Source organism: Lupinus angustifolius, chromosome LG02, assembly GCF_001865875.1.
Source record: "Lupinus angustifolius cultivar Tanjil chromosome LG02, LupAngTanjil_v1.0, whole genome shotgun sequence".
Lineage (NCBI taxonomy): Eukaryota > Viridiplantae > Streptophyta > Magnoliopsida > Fabales > Fabaceae > Lupinus > Lupinus angustifolius.
The window spans coordinates 5305351-5327829 of NC_032010.1; the positions used below are offsets into that span (position 1 = coordinate 5305351).

The 22479-nt window shown below is 33.7% G+C and overlaps 1 protein-coding gene across 1 annotated transcript; it reads right to left on the reverse strand.

Moving 5' to 3' along the window:
* LOC109334231 (protein TIC 40, chloroplastic-like) lies at window positions 14787-18414 on the reverse strand. The gene is made up of 2 exons (XM_019569874.1): window positions 18136-18414; window positions 14787-15028 (listed from the first exon to the last, which is right to left on the reverse strand). The coding sequence occupies exons 1-2, from the start codon at window positions 18349-18351 to the stop codon at window positions 14810-14812; spliced, it is 435 nt and encodes a 144-aa protein (XP_019425419.1). The 5' UTR covers window positions 18352-18414; the 3' UTR covers window positions 14787-14809.

The following is a 22479-nucleotide window of genomic DNA, read 5'->3' on the forward strand; positions in this document are numbered from 1 at the left end:
TTGTTATATATGTATTGTTATGTGTTATTAATTGTGAATTTCAAGGTTATATATCTAAATATTATATATTTTACTAATTGATATATATGTTACTAATCGTGAATTACAGTGTTATATATGTTACTAAATGTGGATTGTATGTGATAATTCACTTTTTTCTCCATCAATTACATAATTGTTATATATGTTACTAATAAACAATTAAAAGTTTCAATTTTTTTAAACAGTTAAAAGTTTCAATTTTTTTAAACAATTAAAAGTTTCAATTTTTTTACTCATTTATATATGTAATTTTTATAATAACTAGTGTGTACAAGCACTTCGAGCCTACCGGCAAATATTGTGTGATACTACATATTCAATTTTTATATATTTCATTTTTTTTGAATTAGAATGTATTTGTAATGTTCGGTGTACTTTATATTATATTTTTTGTGTTTATAATAATGTTTAATATAATGTGAGATATGTGGTTAATTAATGTATTGGTGGTAGTTACTTACGATTATATAATTTTTTGGTAAAAATTAAATAATGTGAAGAGCAAAATAGGAAATGAAAATTACACCATGAGGGAAATTATTTCAAGTTTTGGTTTTATATATAACTAGTGTGTACAGGCACTTCGTGCCTGCCAGTTAATATTATGGTACCACATATTCAATTTTTATATATTTTATTTTTAAAATTAGAATCTATTTGTTATAATTTTTATGTATTTATGATAATGTTCAATTTAATGTGAAATATATAGTTAATTAATGTGTTGATGATGTTTATTTATGATTATTTGGTCTTTTTGTAAAAATTAAATAATTTTGAAGGGCAAAATAGGAAATAGAAATTACACCATTGTGGAAGTTACATCATGTTTTGCCTTTATATATAGTATAAATATAGATAATAATAGTGTTTTTTTATTTTATGGACAAACAACATCTTTTATATTACATTTTGAACTTTCAATTGATGCAAATTATTTTTATAAAAAAGTAATTGAAAAAATCGTGGAACCGAACCATTCAAGAGAAATTCAGTTTGATTCTTATAGCTAAATTTGCGATTAATTGAGCGGAACCGAACTATGTGTTTGTGTTCGATTCAGTCACTGGAATGCACAAAAAACCGAACTAAACTGAACTTTTACACCCCTGGATAAAGTGGTGAAAATAAAATACTACTAAAAATTAGGGGTGTAAAAATTTGGTTCGGTTCGGTTTTTGGTGCATTTTAGTGACCGAACCGATCAAAATCATATGGTTCGGTTCCGCTCAATTAACCGCAACTTTAACTATAAGAACCGAACCGAACCGCTCTTGAATGACTCGGTTCGGTTCTACGGTTTTTACATTTACTTTTTATAAAAAAAAAATATTTCATCAATTGAAAATTCAAAATGTATTACAAGAGATATTGTTTATCGTAAAAGGATAAACATTACTACTATAATACTATTATTATAAAAAATTATGAATCATATATAACAATACACTTCATGATTAGTAACATATATATCAATTAGTAAAATATATAATAGTTACATTTATAACCTTACATTTCATAATTAGTAACACATGTAACAATACATGTATAACAATATATGATATATGTTGGTTTCAAACTCAATATCACAAAAATTGGAAAATATGTTCCAAATCATAAGACATTAGGAAACATTTTAGTAACTAATAACATATATAATACTAACTTAATAACAATTTAGTAACATATGTAACACTACAATTCACACAAAATTGATAATTTAAGCTAGAAAATTGGTTGAAGAATTTAAACAATAATAAAAATATTATTTCTTCATCCCTAGTATATATTTCTTTAATATTCGGTTCGGTTCGGTTCTAACGGTTCCTAAATTTCTAAAATCATAAACCGAACCGAACATAAACGGTTCCTTAAAAAAATAACCAAACCGCGAAACCGAACCGAACCACATTTTGCGGTTTGGTTTGGTTCCATCGGTTTCGCGGTTTAAACCGAAACCGCTTACATCCCTACTAAAAATGCAAGAATCATTAGTAAAGTAAAGGAGTGTGTAATTACTATTTTAGAGTGTGTTGGAATAATAAGTGTTAAACATAAAACATTAAAATTGACGTTAAGTTTTATAAAAAATGACATTATATTGAAGGGTTTTGCAATTATGGTAAAACAATTATGTTATTAATATCAAATTATATGTTTTTTGAAACTATTGAGAGACATGTCTATTTTATTTTTACCTTATTTTTTATTTTATTTAAACTTATGTGTATCTTAAATTTGAATTTTTATATCTTTTAAGCTCTATTTATTTTATGTCAATACAATTTATGAGATTAGAATTTTATTTATAATGTTTTGTGGTGGTGAAGTTTTGGATATTTTTCATGAGTGTGAGGTTGTTTATGCTTTTAGTGAGAAAATTTAAATAAATTAAATTCCAAGATCATGCTTTTCTTTTATTGAATCTCATGTGAGTAAGAGTTCATTGTTGATTACTGATTTGAATTGTTTATGTTCAGATAATAAGTGTTTATGTTTAAAAAAACATGGTTCATAGGTTTTTTAATGGATATATGTGGAAAACAATGTTTATCAATATTTTATATTTAAAAGTTGTTATGAATGTAATTTTTTTATTATATGGAAAATTAAAAATAAAAAAATTGTGCACATTGTAAAGGTATGTCTATCAAAATTTCAATTTTGGGAGCTTCAACGAGTTTATTTATAATTATTATTTTAAAAATAAAACTTAAAAAATTGTACACTTTGCAAAATTTAAAAGGCAAATAGTAGATTTTAAAAATAATAAAAATAAAAAGCTCTTTCTATTAAGTAAAAGGCAAATAGTTGTGCAACTATGCTAAAGATGAAGCTTCAATGATTGATGTCTTTGATAAAGAAGTCAATATTGGTTTCTATATTTTACATGGAGTTATATTTTTTTTTTGTATTTCTACCAATTGCATGATTGCCTACCTAACTAAAAATATCTTTGAAATAATTACTCATATCTTATAATAGTCTTTAATGGAAAAATGCTATAAAAATTCATTCTAACCCTATGAAATATAAACAAATTCAAAAGTAATAGAAAATTCATAATATTAAAAGAGTTAAGCCAAAATTATTATTAACTATGCCAAAGGCTAAGTCTGACCCGATGCTAGAAGGAAAAGTGATAGGAGAATAAAAACATATTTGATTATTTTTATTGTGAGACTAAAAATTTCAAAATACATGGTTAACTTGCACTATATTAAATATTGGCTTAAAAGAAAAAGAGAATGATGTGGCAAAAGAAGTGGCTATGATGAAACCTTCTTGTGGCCAAGTAAAATGAGTGGCTATAGTGTAACCTCTTTTGTAGCCAATGAGAAGAAGAGGTTGTGGTGAAGCATCTTTGTTTTTGGCCATAGGATCCTCAAGGCTTTGGCTATAAATAGGAATGCTCCAAGCCATTGTAAGACACACCAATATTCTAGCCTTAGTGCATATTCTCTCTTCTTCTCTTGTTCTAATATTGTGAGGAATATTTTAGTGTTTAAGATATAAGTGAGTGAGAGTGATATTGGGTGTACTTGGGTTTTGGGAAGTGAGTGAAACACTTGAGTGAACTTGTAATTCTCTTTTATCATAGTGATAATATCATTGTTGCTCTTCAACCGTGGACGTAGGCAAATTGCTGAACCACGTTAATTTCTCGGTGTCATTTTCTCTATTATATTTTCTCCATATGTCTTTCGCATTAACAAACTGGTATCAGAGCTCGTAGAGCTCTTGCATGCTAAGCCGTACGATCTAAAAGAAAATTCTTAGTATGCTCTGTGTTTGCAGCATTGTCTGATCTTACACACCAGAAAAGAATTGTTCTTGTTACTAGAAAGGTATAATAGTGTGAAAGTGCATGTCTAGGAAAGTTCTGTCTTAGGAAAGACCTGGTATTTAAGCGTGTCTGTTAAGACCCACCTCTCTTTCCTGGGAGCTTTCCTGGTGTATGTTCACGGACTACGATACTGTTCTGGTATACGGTTATCATGGCGAGTGCTAAATTTGATTTGGAGAAATTTAATGGAGAAAATGATTTCAACCTATGGCGATTGAAGATGAAGGCTCTACTAGTTCATCAAGGCTTGGGAAAAGCCTTGGAAGGTAGAAACAAGTTACCACAGAGTCTGACCGAGGACGAGAAGGATGAAAACCTGGAAAAAGCACATAGTGCAATTTTGTTGTGCTTGGGAGATGAAGTTCTACGAGAAGTGTCAGATGAAACTACAGCTGCTTCATTATGGTTGAAGCTGGAAAGCCTGTATATGACGAAGTCACTCACCAACAGGCTGTATTTGAAGAAAAGAATATATACCCTTCAAATGCAGGAAGGAAAACCCATAAAAGATCATCTGGATGAATTTAACAAAATTATTCTTGATCTAAAGAATATTGATGTTAAAATTGAAGATGAAGACCAAGCAATTCTTCTACTATGTTCCCTTCCAAGTTCTTATGAGCACTTCATCGACACCATGATGTATGGTCGAGAAGATCTGACCTTAGACGAAGTAAAGGCGGCGTTGCACTCAAAAGAACTGAAGAAAAGAGTATCAGATTCGAGATCTGAAGGCTCAGGTGATAGTCTTTTTGCCAGAGGAAGAACAGAGAGGCGAAATCAATTTGGTGAAAGAGGGAAATCTAGGTCCAAGTCTAAAGCGAAACCTAGAAAGTATAAATGTTTTCATTGTCATAAGGAAGGTCATATAAGAAAGAATTGTCCAGAGCGCAAAGGCAAGGAAAAGATTTGTGAATATGGAGATGCAGCTGTAGCAAATGACTATGATAGTGCAGATGCACTAATAGTCTCAGAGCACGATTCAAAAGATGAATGGGTACTTGATTCTGGATGCTCATATCACATGTGTCCCATTAAGGATTGGTTTTCAACTTACCAACCCTTAGATGGGGGCAAGGTCCTTTTGGGAAATAATGCTCCCTGCAAGGTCATTGGCATCGGCTCAATTAGAATCAAGATGTTCGATGGAATCGTAAGGACGTTGACAGATGTAAGGCATGTTCCAGAATTGAAGAAAAATCTGATTTCCTTGGGAACACTAGATTCAAAAGGTTATAGCTACAAAGGTGAAGGTGGAGCTATAAGAATATCTAAAGGCGCTATGGTTGTAATGAAAGGAAAGAAAGAGAATAGTCTCTACATGCTACAAGGAAACACAATCACGGGTGTTGCTGCTGTCTCATCAACAAGTGATTATGATGTCACCAAATTGTGGCATCTAAGAATGGGTCATGTTAGTGAAAGAGGTCTAGCCGAGTTGGCCAAGCAAGGATTGCTATGTGGTCAACAAGTCGGGAAGGTAGACTTCTGTGAACATTGCATTTTTGGGAAGCAATGTCGAATAAAATTCAACAATGCAGTTCATCGAACAAAAGGCACGTTGGATTATGTACATTCTGACTTGTGGGGTCCTTCCCAAGTACCTTCTCATGGTGGTAGGAGATATATGCTAACTTTCATTGATGATTATTCAAGGAAGGTTTGGATCTTCATTTTGAAACACAAAAGTGAAGCATTTGTGAAGTTCAAGCAGTGGAAAACCTTGATCGAAAAGCAAACTGGGAGGAAGATCAAGCGACTGAGAACTGACAATGGCCTAGAGTTTTGTAGCAGAGAATTCGGAAACTTTTGCAAGGATCATGGTATTGTCAGACATTATACTGTGAGGCACACTCCTCAACAAAATGGACTTGCAGAACGGATGAACAGAACCTTACTTGAAAGGACAAGGTGTATGTTGTCAAATGCTGGATTGCCAAAACAATTCTGGGCGGAAGCTGTCAATACAGCTTGTTACTTGATCAACAGATGTCCATCAACGGCTATTGACTTTAAAACTCCAGAAGAGATGTGGTCGGGTGTTCCTGCAAATTATGATAATTTGAGGATATTTGGTTGCCCTGCATATGCTCATAACAAAGAAGGAAAACTTGATGCAAGAGCATTGAAATGCATTTTTCTTGGATATCCTGATGGTGTAAAAGGATATAAGTTGTGGTGGCCAGAGAAAAGAAAATGTACTATCAGTAGGGATGTTACTTTTAATGAAGCTGAAATGCTAAAGCCTCATAAAGAGTCTTCAAGTGAAAACAAAGACCCTAGTATCTCGGAGAAGGTGGAGTTTGAGGTGGAGCCAACGAAGGAAAATACATTTAATCAAGAAGAAGAAGTTCATGATGCATCTACTAGTAGTGATGTATCCCAATTGCAACATTATCAGTTGGCTAGGGATAGGCAAAGGAGACATATAAAACCTCCTGAGAAATATGGTTATGCTGATCTGGTGTCTTATGCTCTAAATGTTGCTGATGATATCAGCAATTGTGAGCCACAATCATATGAAGAAGCTATCAACAATAAAGAAGCTTCCAAATGGATTTCTGCCATGAGAGAGGAAATTGAGTCTCTTCATAAGAATCATACTTGGGTTCTTGAGAAACGACCAAAGTCTCAAAAGGTTGTTGGATGCAAATGGGTCTTCAAGAAGAAGGAAGGAATTCCTGGAGTTGAAGATGCAAGATTCAAAGCGCGATTAGTGGCCAAAGGTTTTACACAAAGAGAAGGAATTGATTTCAATGAAGTTTTCTCCCCTGTGGTAAAACATAGCTCTATTCGCATCCTACTTGCCATTGTAGCTCAATTTGATATGGAACTTGAGCAACTAGATGTCAAAACAGCATTCTTGCATGGTGAGTTGGAGGAACAAATCTATATGAAACAACCTGAAGGATTTGAAGTTCAAGGGAAGGAAGATCATGTTTGCTTACTGAAGAAATCCTTATATGGCTTAAAACAATCTTCTAGACAGTGGTATCGACGGTTTGACACCTTCATGCTCGAAAATGGCTATTGTAGAAGTGAGCATGATAGTTGTGTCTACTACAAGAAGCTGGCAAATAAGTCATTTATCTATCTCCTTCTTTATGTTGATGACATGTTGATCGCATGTAAGAACATGTCAGAAATAAAAAGCTTAAAAGCTCAATTGAGCTCAGAGTTTGAAATGAAGGACTTAGGAGCTGGAAGGAAAATTCTAGGAATGGAGATTCAGAGAGATAGAAAAGAAGGGACGCTCTTTCTATCACAAAAGAAGTATATTGAGAAAGTGTTGGAACGATTTGGCATGCAAAATGCTAAACCAGTCACTACTCCATGAGCGTCTCATTTCAAACTTTCGATGGCCTTGTGTCCACAAACTGAGAGCGAAAATGAGGAGATGTCAAGTGTACCTTATGCTAGTGCAGTTGGCAGTCTTATGTATGCCATGATATGCACTAGACCAGATATTGCACAAGCAGTAAGTGTGGTAAGTAGGTATATGGCAAGTCCTGGTAAAGTTCACTGGAAGGCTGTGAAGTGGATTATGCGCTACCTAAAGGGTACCATGGATATTGGCTTATTGTATGGAAAAGTCAAAGGTGTTGGAAGTAAGGTCATCGGATATGTTGACTCAGATTATGCCGGAGATTTGGATAAGCGAAGATCACTCACTGGATATGTTTTTACACTGTGTGGTTGTACTGTTAGTTGGAAAGCAACACTACAATCAATTGTTGCTTTATCTACAACTGAAGCGGAGTACATCGCAGTAACAGAAGCTGTAAAGGAAGCCATTTGGGAGAAAGGTCTAATTGAAGAGTTGGGTATACAACTAGAAGAAACAACCATCTACTGTGATAGTCAAAGTGCTATACATCTCACAAAAAATCCAATGTATCATGAAAGAACAAAACATATTGATGTTCGGATGCACTTTATCAGAGATATCATTGAGAAAGGAATTGTTAAAGTGGAGAAAATACCCAGTGCAAATAATCCTGCTGACATGATGACGAAACCAGTTCCAACAACGAAGTTCAGGCATTGTCTGGACTTGATTGATGTCCAGAATCTCTAGTGGGCATGAAGAAGAGCAACATGAAAATAGTTATGATAGTCTTTTAGCCAAGGTGGAGATTTATTAAATATTGGCTTAAAAGAAAAAGAGAATGATGTGGCAAAAGAAGTGGCTATGATGAAACATTCTTGTGGCCAAGTAAAATGAGTGGCTATAGTGTAACCTCTTTTGTAGCCAATGAGAAGAAGAGGTTGTGGTGAAGCATCTTTGTTTTTGGCCATAGGATCCTCAAGGCTTTGGCTATAAATAGGAATGCTCCAAGCCATTGTAAGACACACCAATATTCTAGCCTTAGTGCATATTCTCTCTTCTTCTCTTGTTCTAATATTGTGAGGAATATTATAGTGTTTAAGATATAAGTGAGTGAGAGTGATATTGGGTGTACTTGGGTTTTGGGAAGTGAGTGAAACACTTGAGTGAACTTGTAATTCTCTTTTATCATAGTGATAATATCATTGTTGCTTTTCAACCGTGGACGTAGGCAAATTGCTGAACCACGTTAATTTCTCGGTGTCATTTTCTCTATTATATTTGCTCCATATGTCTTCCGCATCAACACACTATATATATCTTACTGATTGTACCAAAAACAAATACTTCCTATTTACTAACAAAATCAATTGTTGTGATGTTGTGTTGGCAAATAAGTAAATAACAAATAGCATTTATTTGCTCCATTTTAAACATTTTTTGTGGACTTGATAAAATGACTTAAATTATATTCTTTTTGAACTTTAAACTTCTCTATATTGTTGATTTATTAATTACCACTTTACATATTGCATATTGGTTGCCTAATAGTCTTTAATGGAAAAAGATTGTGAAGAAGCTTGTGCAATGGGAAAATTTCTTGTCTAAAAAACTCCAAAGTAATTAAAAATCCATGCTATTGAAAGTGGTACGCCATTATTGGCTATCACAAAGGCTAACTTTGCATTAACTTTAATAAAACATAACCTAGCTTTGTTATACAAGTATTAATGATAAACTCAACTTTAATTTTGTTTTTTTAATTTTCCACTTCTACCTATTGTATGATTTGCTAACCCTTGGAGTGGTAAAGACTCAAGTGATAAATATCTCATTTTATGAGAAAAGCTAAGCCCATTACTATTTATGGAAAATGCTATGTATAGCCCCCTAATGTTATAGTGGAAAGTGGATTGAGATAAACTACGGTCATATTTCTCAAGTAATTTTTTTGTCAACCTCAATATTTAAAAACAGCCAACAACTTGGTGTTTTTAAAACTTCTCTTTCCACAACTTGCAATTTTTTATAGACGGATTAATAAATATCAAATATCACTTAAATCTTTCAACAATGTTGCTTACTTTATTCAATTTTATTGCTTCAAATTCTTGAGTCCGAATTATTTATATGTTTTTATTCTACTATTTTGATTTATATAAAGTCAAGGCCAAACAACGTGCGAATGCATAAGTATACTATTAGTTATGGGATTAAAATATATGACTCTTTATTTTAAAAGATCCAAATACACATCACATAAAGTGGCTAAACATGTGATGTTTAAAAGAAAGTGTGATTTTCCAGAGATAAAAATCTTTTTTTAACCTAAGAGCTATTCATATATACTCTCTAATTCTAAGTGTAACACCGTGAATTGTCGATGTATGTTGCATTAATTGTGTATTTTAACAAGAATTAATTTTAGAAATTAATCGGTGATGATTTAGGCTAACCGTAGTTGAGTGTTAGTCTTATTTTGTGAATTCCTACTTTGTGGTAAATTTTCGTAATTTTCTATGACAGAAAGTTTTTGAGCTGTTGCGGACTCAAATTCGCCTAAATTCGGCCCAATAACGTGCTTTTGAGTTCCATAGCTCGGAAGTGAATTCTGATTGCGCCGTTGGCTTCGAAATATTGTTTTGAGTCAAGATAGAGATCAAGTTTGTCCATGACACATTTCTAGGTAATTTTCACTCCAAATTTTGTGTTTCGAAGTTCTAACCATAAACCAAGATCAGAAGATTTTTTATATTCAGCCGAGTATTAGCCGCCAATACTCGGACATGGTTTAATCGTGAATATTTCACCAAATATGTCACTTCACTTTCACGAGTGAAACTTGTTTGGCAATCAAACAAAAATACTCATCTCTTACACAAAACCCCTAAAACCCTTCATCTACTCATTATACAATTTACTTTTTGAAATCCTTTGGTTTTTCCCTCCCCAAATCAATTCATTGTCTTTAAAAGAGCCTCATTTAACTTAGAGAAACCCTTGTGATTTCACTCTTCTTCTTCTTCACTTTGATTCTCAAAAACTCCAAGGTAAGCCTTCACTCTTTTTCGTTCTTCATCTCTTAGAATCTAACCGTTAAGTGTTTACAAGATTTCACTCTTCTTCTTCTTCACCTTGATGTTTATACGCATGTTATGAACATTTTCAACCGTAGAAATTTTATAATAATTTTCATAACTCTTATTATACTCAAGAACTCGAAAAATGGGTTTTCGTGAATTTAGAAAATCGATGTTTTGAAACCATGAAATTTTGTTGTTCATGGGGCTGCTTTAGTGTAAAAATATGCATGTTGTTGATTTTGATGAAAGAGGATGAGTATGAAATCAATTGATGTTTTGATTTAAAATGTCATTTTGAGTATGGGATCAACCTTTATAAAGAAGGTGTTGAAATGACCATGAACACAACGATGGAAATCGTGAACAAGACTTTTGATGACAAAGGTTGGTTCCAGAATATGAATCTTATACCAGATGGATGAAACTCTCGGATGAAACTCTCGGATATTCTTAAAATAGATTAACATGACATCTTTACCTTAAAGTTAGCAGGTAAAAGATTTAACTCACAAATCACTGATTGGTTTTTGTGTTTAGTTTCGAGGCGTTCGAAGTCGAACAACCTACCCATTCACTTAAAGGAGATCAACCGTTCTATAACCCAAGGTGAGGGAGAATACATCGTGACATAATGGTGTTCGAATATGACATCCGGATCTCCCAACTATCTCAAAAGTTGGGAGTTATATTTGTTTTCTTTTGAAACCCGTTCTTAACCAAATGATTGCGTTCCTAGATTAAGTATGGATAATTTCTTAAGTTGTATGCCCTAGGATAGCTTAAAATATCAAGTATTGTGATAGTTATCCATGAAGGAACACCACTCGAGAAACTAAAATGCGTAGGGATCGAAAATAGCGTTGGTATTCGATTCAGTGGCCCAAAAGGTTAAGAAAGTGGGCCTGGCCACTGAGCTAGCCACGCCTGGCCACTGGACCAGCCACACTTGGGTGAGCCAGACACGCCTAGCCACTAAGCCAGCCACACCTAGGCGAGGGCCAGGCAGCGTGCTTGGCCTGTTCTGGGCGGTTTTGGCGCTTGGGCGATAATTCCTCGCTCGGGTGAGGACCAGATGGTGATTTTGACCAGTTTTTGGTGAATTTTTTGCTTGAGGGATGGTCTCTCCACCGAGCAAGAGACATACAACAATGTTGACTATTTTTAATTGATTGATTGCTTAGGCAATAACCCTAGCTTGGGTGTGAAGTGTATTTAACACTTGGGAAAGACCGTGACTCAGATGATTGAGTTTGGTGCCCAAATCGACAAACTTATAAAAGTACCTTTGTTCTTGTGCCCTATTAGGGCAAGGTTTCTGAATGTGATGTCGTGATTAGGGCAATGCCCAAAAAGGATTATATGATACCATGCAACGAGGTCGTCTGACCGTAAGAGGCTTGGCCATATGGCCGTCCAGGATAATTCAGCGATGGTTCATAGTGGTAGGGATGTTATTCCTATATTACATGATAACGTAAGATCGGGTCCCATAAGAAGCATTCCTTTGGAAGATGTCTTAGGATGGGTCGATCGATATAAAAGACTGATTAAAAGATTTAATCGGCAAACTTCGGTTAATGTGCATACTCATTATGAATAATGAAGTAGTGGAGAGGAAATTTATGGGAGACGAACCAGCCCCGCAATGTTGAGAGGGACGACGATGGTCGTGATTCGTTAGCAAAGTCTTGAGAGAGAGTCTAGGTGAGATGAGTCCCTTGTATTCCTTGATGAGGTATTCTGTTGGATTGGACAGTTCTCACACCGCAAACTAGACAATCTCTGACAACCCCTATTTGCAATCAGGATCGATGAGACAGATGCCCAGAAAGTATTTGATACGACACTGTCCTGAAACGGACAGTTCTTCGGAACAGATCGATCATATATTCTTGCGAAGAATATTTTTGGTGCGTTCAAATCGGCTTATTATGAGACCTTTACTCTCGGTTATTTCCGAATAGTTTATTGGGAGGATATTTATGTAAGGATGAATGAAATAAACATATCATTCATACATTGAGTTCATGGATATTGATTCTCGTAGTTTGAGATATAATATCATTCATCATTTGCATATAGGTATGTAGAATATATTGTATGTGTCTATCTGGATGTAATATTCTGTGTAATTCCACGCCGTCAATGAATAATATTCATTAGATGTCTTACTCCCTTTTCTTTTTGCTTGTCTTCGGTTCGCATTCTGATTCACATGGACCATACCGCGAGGATTCAGAGTTATTGATTCTCGATGTTATATGAGGGAACATGGAGCAGTGACAGGCACTGATACACCTATACAGGCCCTTGTGCCTTAGAGCTGGAGACGATTTGTGATGGTTCTACGATGCGCTTCCTCTCACATCATGCAGACTTGGAGGCTTCTTTCACTTTACCTGCTCGGAGACTAGCACCTGCTGCACCATCCATTCAGTCTATGATTCCTCACGGACCCACTGCTTTAGGGCCATCTACTCGGAGACAGAGTTGGGACGACGTGCTCAATTCCCTACCATTGAGGAGAGCTGCTCGACAGGCGATGCCCGATCTTCAGGCATATGCGGGAGCGGGAAGTAGGTCGCAGGGTTCGTCAAATAACCCGAAAGAGGAGATAGAGGTTGAAGAGGAGGAACTGGAAGCCCAAGAGGAGGACTGTGTGGAGTTAGTCTGTATATAAGACTCCATTGAGGTGGTAGACCTTTCCTTCGATTCTAAGACGGAGAAAGACCCCAACGAGTGTCCTAGTGCACTCGATAACACTAGAGCTAGTCACTAGCAGTCATTTCCATTTCTATTTTGCTTTTGAAGAGGGAATCTGTGTAGCATACTTTTTAATGTGTTGAATAAATCAGTCTACTTTTATATTTTCAATTTAGACAAGATTTGATTCCGCTTTGTTTTTTGTATAAACATTTTCCATTATTTTCAGTAAAGAATTATTTCACGATATGTTAAGTGGCTTTTGATTACCATTAGGTAACGATTATTGTCTTTTCTGCAATTTAGGTTACTTAACTCGATGTCCCGAAATGGAATCGAATAAGTAAAATAAGTTCAGATTATATTATTGAAATTTTTTTACCCATTTTTGGGCAATGATTGTTGGAGTTATTTTCGGGGCGTTACACTAATCCTCTATAAAACATCCATTATCATCACCCTATCCTTATAACTCTTCATCTTTATCCCAATATTCTACCAAATATAGATATCTCACATTCTGAAACGAATTTTTCAATAATGTCATAGTATTATTATGAAATGAAAATACAACTCATTCTCATTGATTTATCAAAATTGATTGACTTTCAAAGAAGGCTATTAGTGCTATATATATTGAAGCACTTTGCCTTGCCAAAATAGAAAAGAAAAACTAAATGGAAAACCAACTCTAACTAATTATCTTAACAAACTAATAAACACATGTTGTAAAACAATTTCAACATGTGTTAAATGTGTAAAACATGCCAATTACAAGAATTGTTGAGCCACAACATTTGTTGGATGATAGAAGCGAAAGATAATAATTATCACAGAGAATGCGCAGCGGTGGTTATCAAAACCTCCAGAGCGAAGGCTCTAATACCATATGACGAAATAAAGATACAACTCAATCTCATTGATTTATCAAAATTGATGGATTTATATAGAAGGCTATAAGTGCTATATATATTGAAGCACTTTGCCTTGCAAAAATAGAAAAGAAACTAAATGGAAAACCAACTCTAACTGATTATCCTAACAAACTAATAAACACATGTTGTAAAACAATTTCAACATCTGTTAAATGTGTAAAACATGCCAATTACAAGAATTGTTCAGCCAATGCCTCACTTGATTTTCTAAATAGTTAATCGATTAAATTATAGTATAAATCGATTAACACTTCCCCAGTTAATGGATTAACTATACATTTAATTGATTAACTGTTATTGCTGCTATCTTGTTTTCATGGTAGTTTTATTTTCCAATAGCCCCCTCAAGTTGGAGGGTAATTGTTAATGACTCTAGCTTGATAATTTTATTTGATAACAATGTGTTGGATCAAAATCTCGATTTTGGTGTGATTGGATTTTCTCAATCACTTGATTATTTTTCTAGTAAGAAATCTTGACCATATTCCCATGGTTTTTCATTGTTGAGACTTCATAGTTGTTCCTTAACAATAGCACCTTCAACCCCTCACTTTCAAACCCCTCAACTTGAATTTATTTCAAATTCCTTAACAATAGCATCTTCATCCCGACCCAATCTTGTGGATATATGGTTGCATTTTCTAGACAAACATATGTAGCAAGGTCACCACCAATTATGTTTTCAGAAAATAGTCACACAATTACTAGTTTCAATTTGGTTCTTAAATTTTATGATGGAACCCTTCAAAAAAAATTCAATCAGAGTTTTGGTTGTGGTGCGTGTTTTGGTGGAAAGGTTTGTTTGAACAACCAAGTCTGTGAAGTGCCTTGACGATATAGAGTCATTCAAACCATTCCTTCTTGAAAATTTCTAAACATGGATCTTCATTAAACTTTCCTCCATTTTAGCTAGCATAACAGTGCTTGTAATTTCCATAACAATGATGGTTGCGTTTCTTCTTTTTGCTTTCATCTTCTTCTGTACCGTTGGGTCTTCCATCATCTTCTCCAAAGCATCCACGGATAAGGGTGATTTTCCTATAGATTGAGAACCAGTAGCATTGCCAAAACCTTGGTTCAAAGGAGCTCCATTTTGAGAATCTTTCGTTGTAACTTGGGCTTCCTTGAATGAACTTGATGCATCATCTTTAAAGCTTTCCAAAGAACTCTACTGCACAGTTTCCTCTAGAGAAACATCTACAAAAGCAATTCTTTTTTGTTCATTTTTACTTCCTCTTCATCTTTGACATAGGTGGTTGGGGTTGCCTCTGATCTTGATGCAGGTACATGAGCATCTATTGTCACAATAGATTGAGATGCAATGGGTGCGAAAGACGCTTGAGATTAAAAACATGCAAAAGTAGTAGGTGCAGTTGTTGTCTTGTTTCTCCTTATCATCCACAACATTTGTTGGATCATAGAAGATAAAGATAATAATTATCACGGAGAATGCGCAACAGGGGTAATCAAAACCTCCAGAACGAAGGCTCTAATACCATATTATGAAATGAAAATACAACGCATTCTAATTGATTTATCAAAATTGATTGATTTACAAACAAGGCTATAAGTGCTAAATATATTGAAGCACTCTGCCTTATAAGAATAGAAAAGTAACTAAATGGAATACCAATTCTAACTAATTCTCCTAACAAACTAATAAATACGTGTTGTAAAATAATTTCCATATGTATGAAATATGTAAAACATGTAAAACATGCCAATTACAAGAATTGTTCATCTAATGTCTCACTTGATTTTCTAACCAGTTAATAGATTAACTTATAGTATTAATCGATTAACATTTATCCAGTTAATCGATTTATTGTTATTGTTGCTATATTGTTTCCATGGTAGGTTTATTTTCCAATAGCCTTCCTCAAGTTGGAGAGTAAATGTTAATGACTCCAGCTTGATAAATTGATTTGATAACAATGTGTTGGATCAGCATCTCGATCCTGATGTGATTAAATTTTATCAATCACTTGATTATTTTTCTCGTAAGAAATCTTGACCATATTCCCATGGTTTTACATTGTTGAAACTTCATAATTGTTCCTTTTTTCTTCATGTTGCTAACAAGATTCTTTCAAACCCCTCAACTTGAAAATCTTTCATATTCATTAACAATACCACCTTCAACCCGACCCAATCTAGTGGGTATATGGTTGCATTTGCTTGACAGAAATACGCAGTAGGGTCACCACCAATTATGTTTGCTGACAATAGTCACACAATTACTAGTTTCACTTTGGTTCTTGAATTTTATGAGGGAACCCTTCAAAATTTGTTCTGGAAGAGTTTTGGTTGTGGTGCATGTTCTGGTGGAAAAGTTTGTTTCAACAACCAAGACTGTGAAGTGCCTCGGTGATATAGTGTCACTAAAACCATTCCTTCTTGAAAATTTCTAAACATGGATCTTCATTAAACTTTCCTCCATTTTGGCTAGCATAACAATGCTTGTAATTTCCATAACAATGATGCTTGTGTTTCTTCTTCTTGCTTTCATCTTTTTCATCATTGTTGGGTCTTCCATCTGCTTCTCAAAAGCATCCACAGATAAGGGTAATTTTCCTGTAGATTGAGAATCAGCCGCATTGCCAAAACCTTGGTTCAAAGGAGCTCCGTTTTGAGAAGCTTTCTCTATAACTCGGGTTTCCTTGAATGAACTTGATCCATCATCTTCAAAACTTTCAAAAGGACTCTTCTGCACAATTTCCTCTGGAGAAACATCTACAAAAATAATTATTTTTGGTTCATTCCTTACTTTCTCTTTATCTTTGACATAGGTGGTCGAGGTTGCCTCTGCTCTTGATCCATGCACATGACCATCTATTGTCACAATAGATTGATATGCACTAGGTGCGAAAGGCACTTGAGATTGAAAACCTACAACAATAGTAGGTGCAACTATTGTCTTGTTTCTCCTTCTCATCCACAACATTTTTTGGATCATAGAAGCGAAAGATAATAATTATCACATAGAATGCGCAGCTGTGGTGATCAAAACCTCCAGAGCGAAGGATCTAATACCATATGACGAAATAAAGATACAACTCAATCTCATTGATTTATCAAAATTGATGGATTTATATAGAAGGCTATAAGTGCTATATATATATTGAAGCATTTTGCCTTGTAAAAATAGAAAAGTAACTAAATGGAAAATCAAGTCTAACTAATTCTCCTAACAAAATAATAAACACATATTGTAAAACAATTTCAACATGTGTAAAATGTGTAAAACATGTAAAAAATGCCAATTACAAGAATTGTTCAGCCAATGGCTCACTTGATTTTCTAACCAGTTAATCGATTAACTTATAGTATTAATCGATTAACACTTACCCAGTTAATTGATTAACTACACAGTTAATCGATTAATTGTTATTGTTGCTATCTTATTTCCATTGGTAACTTTGTTTTCCAATAGCCCCCTAGAGCTGGAGGGTAAATGTTAATGACTCCAGCTAGATAATTTGATTTGATAACAATGTGTTACATTGTTGAAATCTCAATCCTGATGTGATTGGATTTTCTCAATCACTTGATTATTTTTCTGGTCATAAATCTTGACCATATTCCCATGGATTTTCATGGTTTTACATTGTTGAAACTTCGTAGTTGTTCTTTTTTCTTCATGTTGGTGACAAGATTCATTCAAACCCATCAACTTGAATTTCTTTCATATTCCTTAACAATAGCACGTTCAACCCGACCCAATCTGGTGGATATATGGTTGCATTTGCTGGACATAAATATGCAGCAAGGTCACCACCAATTATGTTTGCTAACAATAGTCAAACAATAACTACTTTCACTTTGGTTCTTGAATTTTATGAGGGAACCCTTCAAACTTTGTTCGGGAAGAGTTTTGGTTGTGGTGCATGTTTTGGTGGAAATGTTTGTTTGAACAACCAAGTCTGTGAAGTGCTTCGACGATATAGGGTCATTCAAACCATTCCTTCTTGAAAATTTCTAAACATGGATCTTCATTAAACTTTCCTCCATTTTAGCTAGCATAACAGTGCTTGTAATTTCCATAACAATGATGGTTGCGTTTCTTCTTTTTGCTTTCATCTTCTTCTGTATTGTTGGGTCTTCCATCATCTTCTCCAAAGCATCCACAGATAAGGGTGATTTTCCTATAGATTGAGAACCAGCCGCATTGCCAAAACCTTGGTTCAAAGGATCTATGTTTTGAGAAGCTTCCTCTGTAACTCGGGCTTCCTTGAATGAACTTGATGCGTCATCTTTAAAGCTTTCAAAAGGACTCTTCTGCACAGTTTCATGTGGAGAAACATCTACAAAAGCAATTCTTTTTGGTTCATTCCTTACCTCCTCTTCATCTTTGACATAGGTGGTCGGGGTTGCCTCTGATCTTGATGTAGGTACATGAGCATCTATTGTCATAGTAGATTGAGATGCACTGGGTGTGAAAGGTGCTTAAGATTGAAAACCTGCAAAAGTAGTAGGTGCAGCTGTTGTCTTGTTTCTTCTTCTCATCCACAATATTTGTTGGATCATGGAAGACAAAGATAATAATTATCGTGAAGAATACACAGTGGTGGTGATCAAAACCTCCAGAATGAAGGCTCTGATACCATATTACGAAATGAAAATACAACTCATTCTAATTGATTTATCAAAATTGATTGATTTACAAAGAAGGTTATAAGGGCTATATATATTGAAGCATTTTGCCTTGTAAAAATAGAAAAGTAGCTAAATGGAAAACTAATTCTAATTAATTCTTCTAACAAACTAATAAACATATTTTTTAAAACAATTTCAACATGTGTTAAATGTGTAAAACGTGTAAAACATACCAATTACAAGAATTGTTCAGCCAATGCCTCACTTGATTTTCTAACCAGTTAATCTATTAACTTATAGTATTAATCGATTAACACTTACCTAGTTAATCGATGAACTATATAGTTAATTGATTAACTGTTATTGCTGCTATCTTGTTTCCATGGTAGCTTTGTTTTCCAATAGCCCCCCTCAATCTGGAGGGTAAATGTTAATGACTCCGACTTGATAATTTAATTTGATAACAATGTGTTGGATCAGAATCTCGATCCTAATGTGATTGTATTTTCTCAATCACTTTATTATTTTTATGGTGAGAAATCTTGATCATATTCCTATGGTTTTACATTGTTGAAACTTCATAGTTGTTGCTTTTTCTTCATATTGGTGAAAAGATTCTTTCAAACCCCTCAACTTGAATTTCTTTCATATTTATGAACAATACCACCTTCAACCCAACCCAATATGGTGGATATATGGTTGCATTTGCTGGACAGAAATATGTAGCAAAGGCACCACCAATTATGTTTGCTGACAACAGTCACATAATTACTAGTTTCACTTTGGTTCTTGAATTTTATGAGGAAACCCTTCAAAATTTGTTCTAGAAGAATTTTGGTTGTGGTGCTTGTTGTGGTGGAAAAGTTTATTTGAACAACCAAGACTGTGAAGTGCCTCAGTGATATAGTGTCATTCAAACCATTCCTTCTTGAAAATTTCTAAACATGGATCTTCATTAAACGTTCCTCCATTTCGGCTAGCATAATAGTGCTTTTAATTTCCATAACAATGATGCTTACATTTCTTCTTTTTGCTTTCATCTTCTTGTGCACTGTTGGGTCTTCCATCATCTTCTCCAAAGCATCCATAGATAAGGGTGATTTTCCTGTAGATTTAGAACTAGCTGCATTGCTAAAACCTTGGTTCAAAGGAGTTTCATTTTGAGAAGCTTCCTTTATACATTTTCCTCTAGAGAAAAATCTACAAAAGCAATTCTTTTTGGTTCATTCTTTACTTCCTCTCCATCTTTGACATAGGTGGTCGTTGCAGCCTTTGCTCTTGATGCAGGTACATGAGCATCTATTGTCAGAGTAGATTGAGAAGCACTAGGTGCGAAAGGCGCTTGAGATTGAAAACATGCAAAAGTAGTAGGTGTAGCTGTTGTCTTGTTTCTCCTTCTCATCCACAACATTTGTTGGATCATGGAAGAGAAAGATAATAATTATCGTGAAGAATGCACATCGGTGGTGATCAAAACCTCCAGAACGAAGGCTCTGATACCATATTACGAAATGAAAATACAACTCATTCTCATTGCTTTATCAAAATTTATTGATTTACAAAGAAGGCTATAAGTGCTATATATATATATATATATTGAAGGCACTTTCCCTTGTAAAAATAGAAAAGTAACTAAATGAAAAACCAAGTCTAACTAATTCTCCTAATAAAGTAATAAACATATGTTGTAAAACAATTTCAACATGTGTTAAATGTGTAAAACATGTCAATTACAAGAATTGTTCAGTCAATGTCTCACTTGATTTTCTAACCAGTTAATCGATTAACTTATAGTATTAATCAATTAACACTTACCAGTTAATCAATTAACTATTATTACTGCTATCTTGTTTTCATCATAGTTTTGTTTTCCAATAAATATTCTTTGTAGCAAATATCACCTGAATTAAAATTTGGTTAAAATTGATGACCACTTCAAATAATATCAAATGGATACGAAATGAAAATAACCCCTACCATATAAGTATGTATCAAAATACCACATAATTTAAAGTTAAATAAAATTCATATTAAAATACTAGAGATTATTTACTATCGCACAATTTTTAAATATAGAAAGTAATTCTTCCTCTTCTAATATCCTAAACTAAATGAATTGATCAACATACATTTTAAATACTAAATTTGTTGACGATATAAATTTATGGACCAATTTAATTTGTTACTTTTATTTTTTTTGTATTATATAAATATGAGAAATGTTGTACCATTTTAATAATTTATCTTATAAATATTTCTAACCGTATGAAAATGACATTTACCACTTTCGTATAATCACTAGTAATCAAATATTAATTTGTTCAGAGTATATAAAAATTCAAAACTATAAATAAGAGGTGACACATCTTCTCTCTCTTTTATTTTATAATTTTTCTCCATCTTTTGATAGAAAGAAAATTTGTTAACTACTTAACTGTACAAATTAGTTCTACAAATGACATAATCTAAAAATAAAGAGAATGCTAACAATTGTTCTAATAAAATTATGTGTTTAAAATATATGCATTAACAGTGTAACATTTTTTACATTGTCAGCACATCATTTACTATTGGTTTATATTACTTTTGTTTGAGAGTCAATAGTGGTTAACAAATCAATGGTGAATAGTTTGCTAACAGTGTAAAAAACACGTACATTGTCGTTGTCTACATGTTAAATCCTAAAATTATTTAAGAAAGCCAAACAGAATAACTTTATATTAAAAATAATATATTTAACATATAAAAAAATGTTGTATTTGAGTTTTCAATATTTGCATACTTATTGGGTCTATTTTTAACAAAGCTTATGAATTTTTAAGAAATAATATATCAATATACCTACTTTTGTTGGCAAGGAGAATCTATTGCTATAGACCATCTCCCACAAGGTTTCTGCCTCTCCAAAGATGAAATTAAAGCTGCAAATTAAAACAATTAATGACAAGAAATCTTCTTGCATTTCGATCATTTTCACTTTTTTCTGTGACACATCCAAATCACAATCCAGTTGTATTTTCCTTTAACGTTCTTTTACTAGCAGGGAAGCAACACTATTCAAATAAGGCCCCTCCACACTATCCTTCTTGCCCTAGTAATAAATGTGTATGAACTATGAATATCAATATATGAATGCTGTCCCAATGGGTGGGTGAAATAAATGATGAGAGAAAAAAAAGAAATCTTAGATGACATTTAAGTTTCACTCATTTGGTCCGCAAGATTTAAGAAAATCAATAGTTGAGATTGAGTGTAATTAGTGTAACTTAAATCGTAGTGTAAATCATATATATATAGGAGAGATCTGTTTACATCACCAAAGTTAAGTTACACTCAATCTCAGCAATTCACTTTCTTAGATCCAACGAACCAAATGAGTAAAACCTAAAAATTATCTAAGATTTCTCTTTTTCTCACTCAAAGTTTGTTTCACTCACCCTGGTGGTATGTTGGATTTAAAAAAATAAACAACTAAGATTGAATGTAACTTAATTTAGTGTAAACAAATATCTTATATATATAATTAATTTACACTTGAGTTAAATACATTTATTATTAACCATTTATTTAAGATAAATTTAATGGTAGGTATAATGTGAGATAGCTTCTCTTTCCTCCCCGCAGCGATTATTACTTCTTATGTTGCTTCTCTCTTCTTTAACTATTTACGTCCCTTCTTTTTTAGGGTTAGTTTGAGGGTTGGATTTTGGAGGGAAAGAAAAGGGAAGGCTTAAGAGCCATATATACTTGCGTGAGATGACTCTCAAGTCTTCTCTTTTCATTTTTTCCTCTCTAAAATCCAACTCCCAAACAAATTCTTAGTCTCCTCCTCATTTAAAATTGTTGGATGTATATCCTTATTTTATCTCTCCTTATTCACTAAAACCACTAAAAACAAGTTGGATTTAAATTCAATATTGATTCAGGCACAATCCTTCCTGTCAA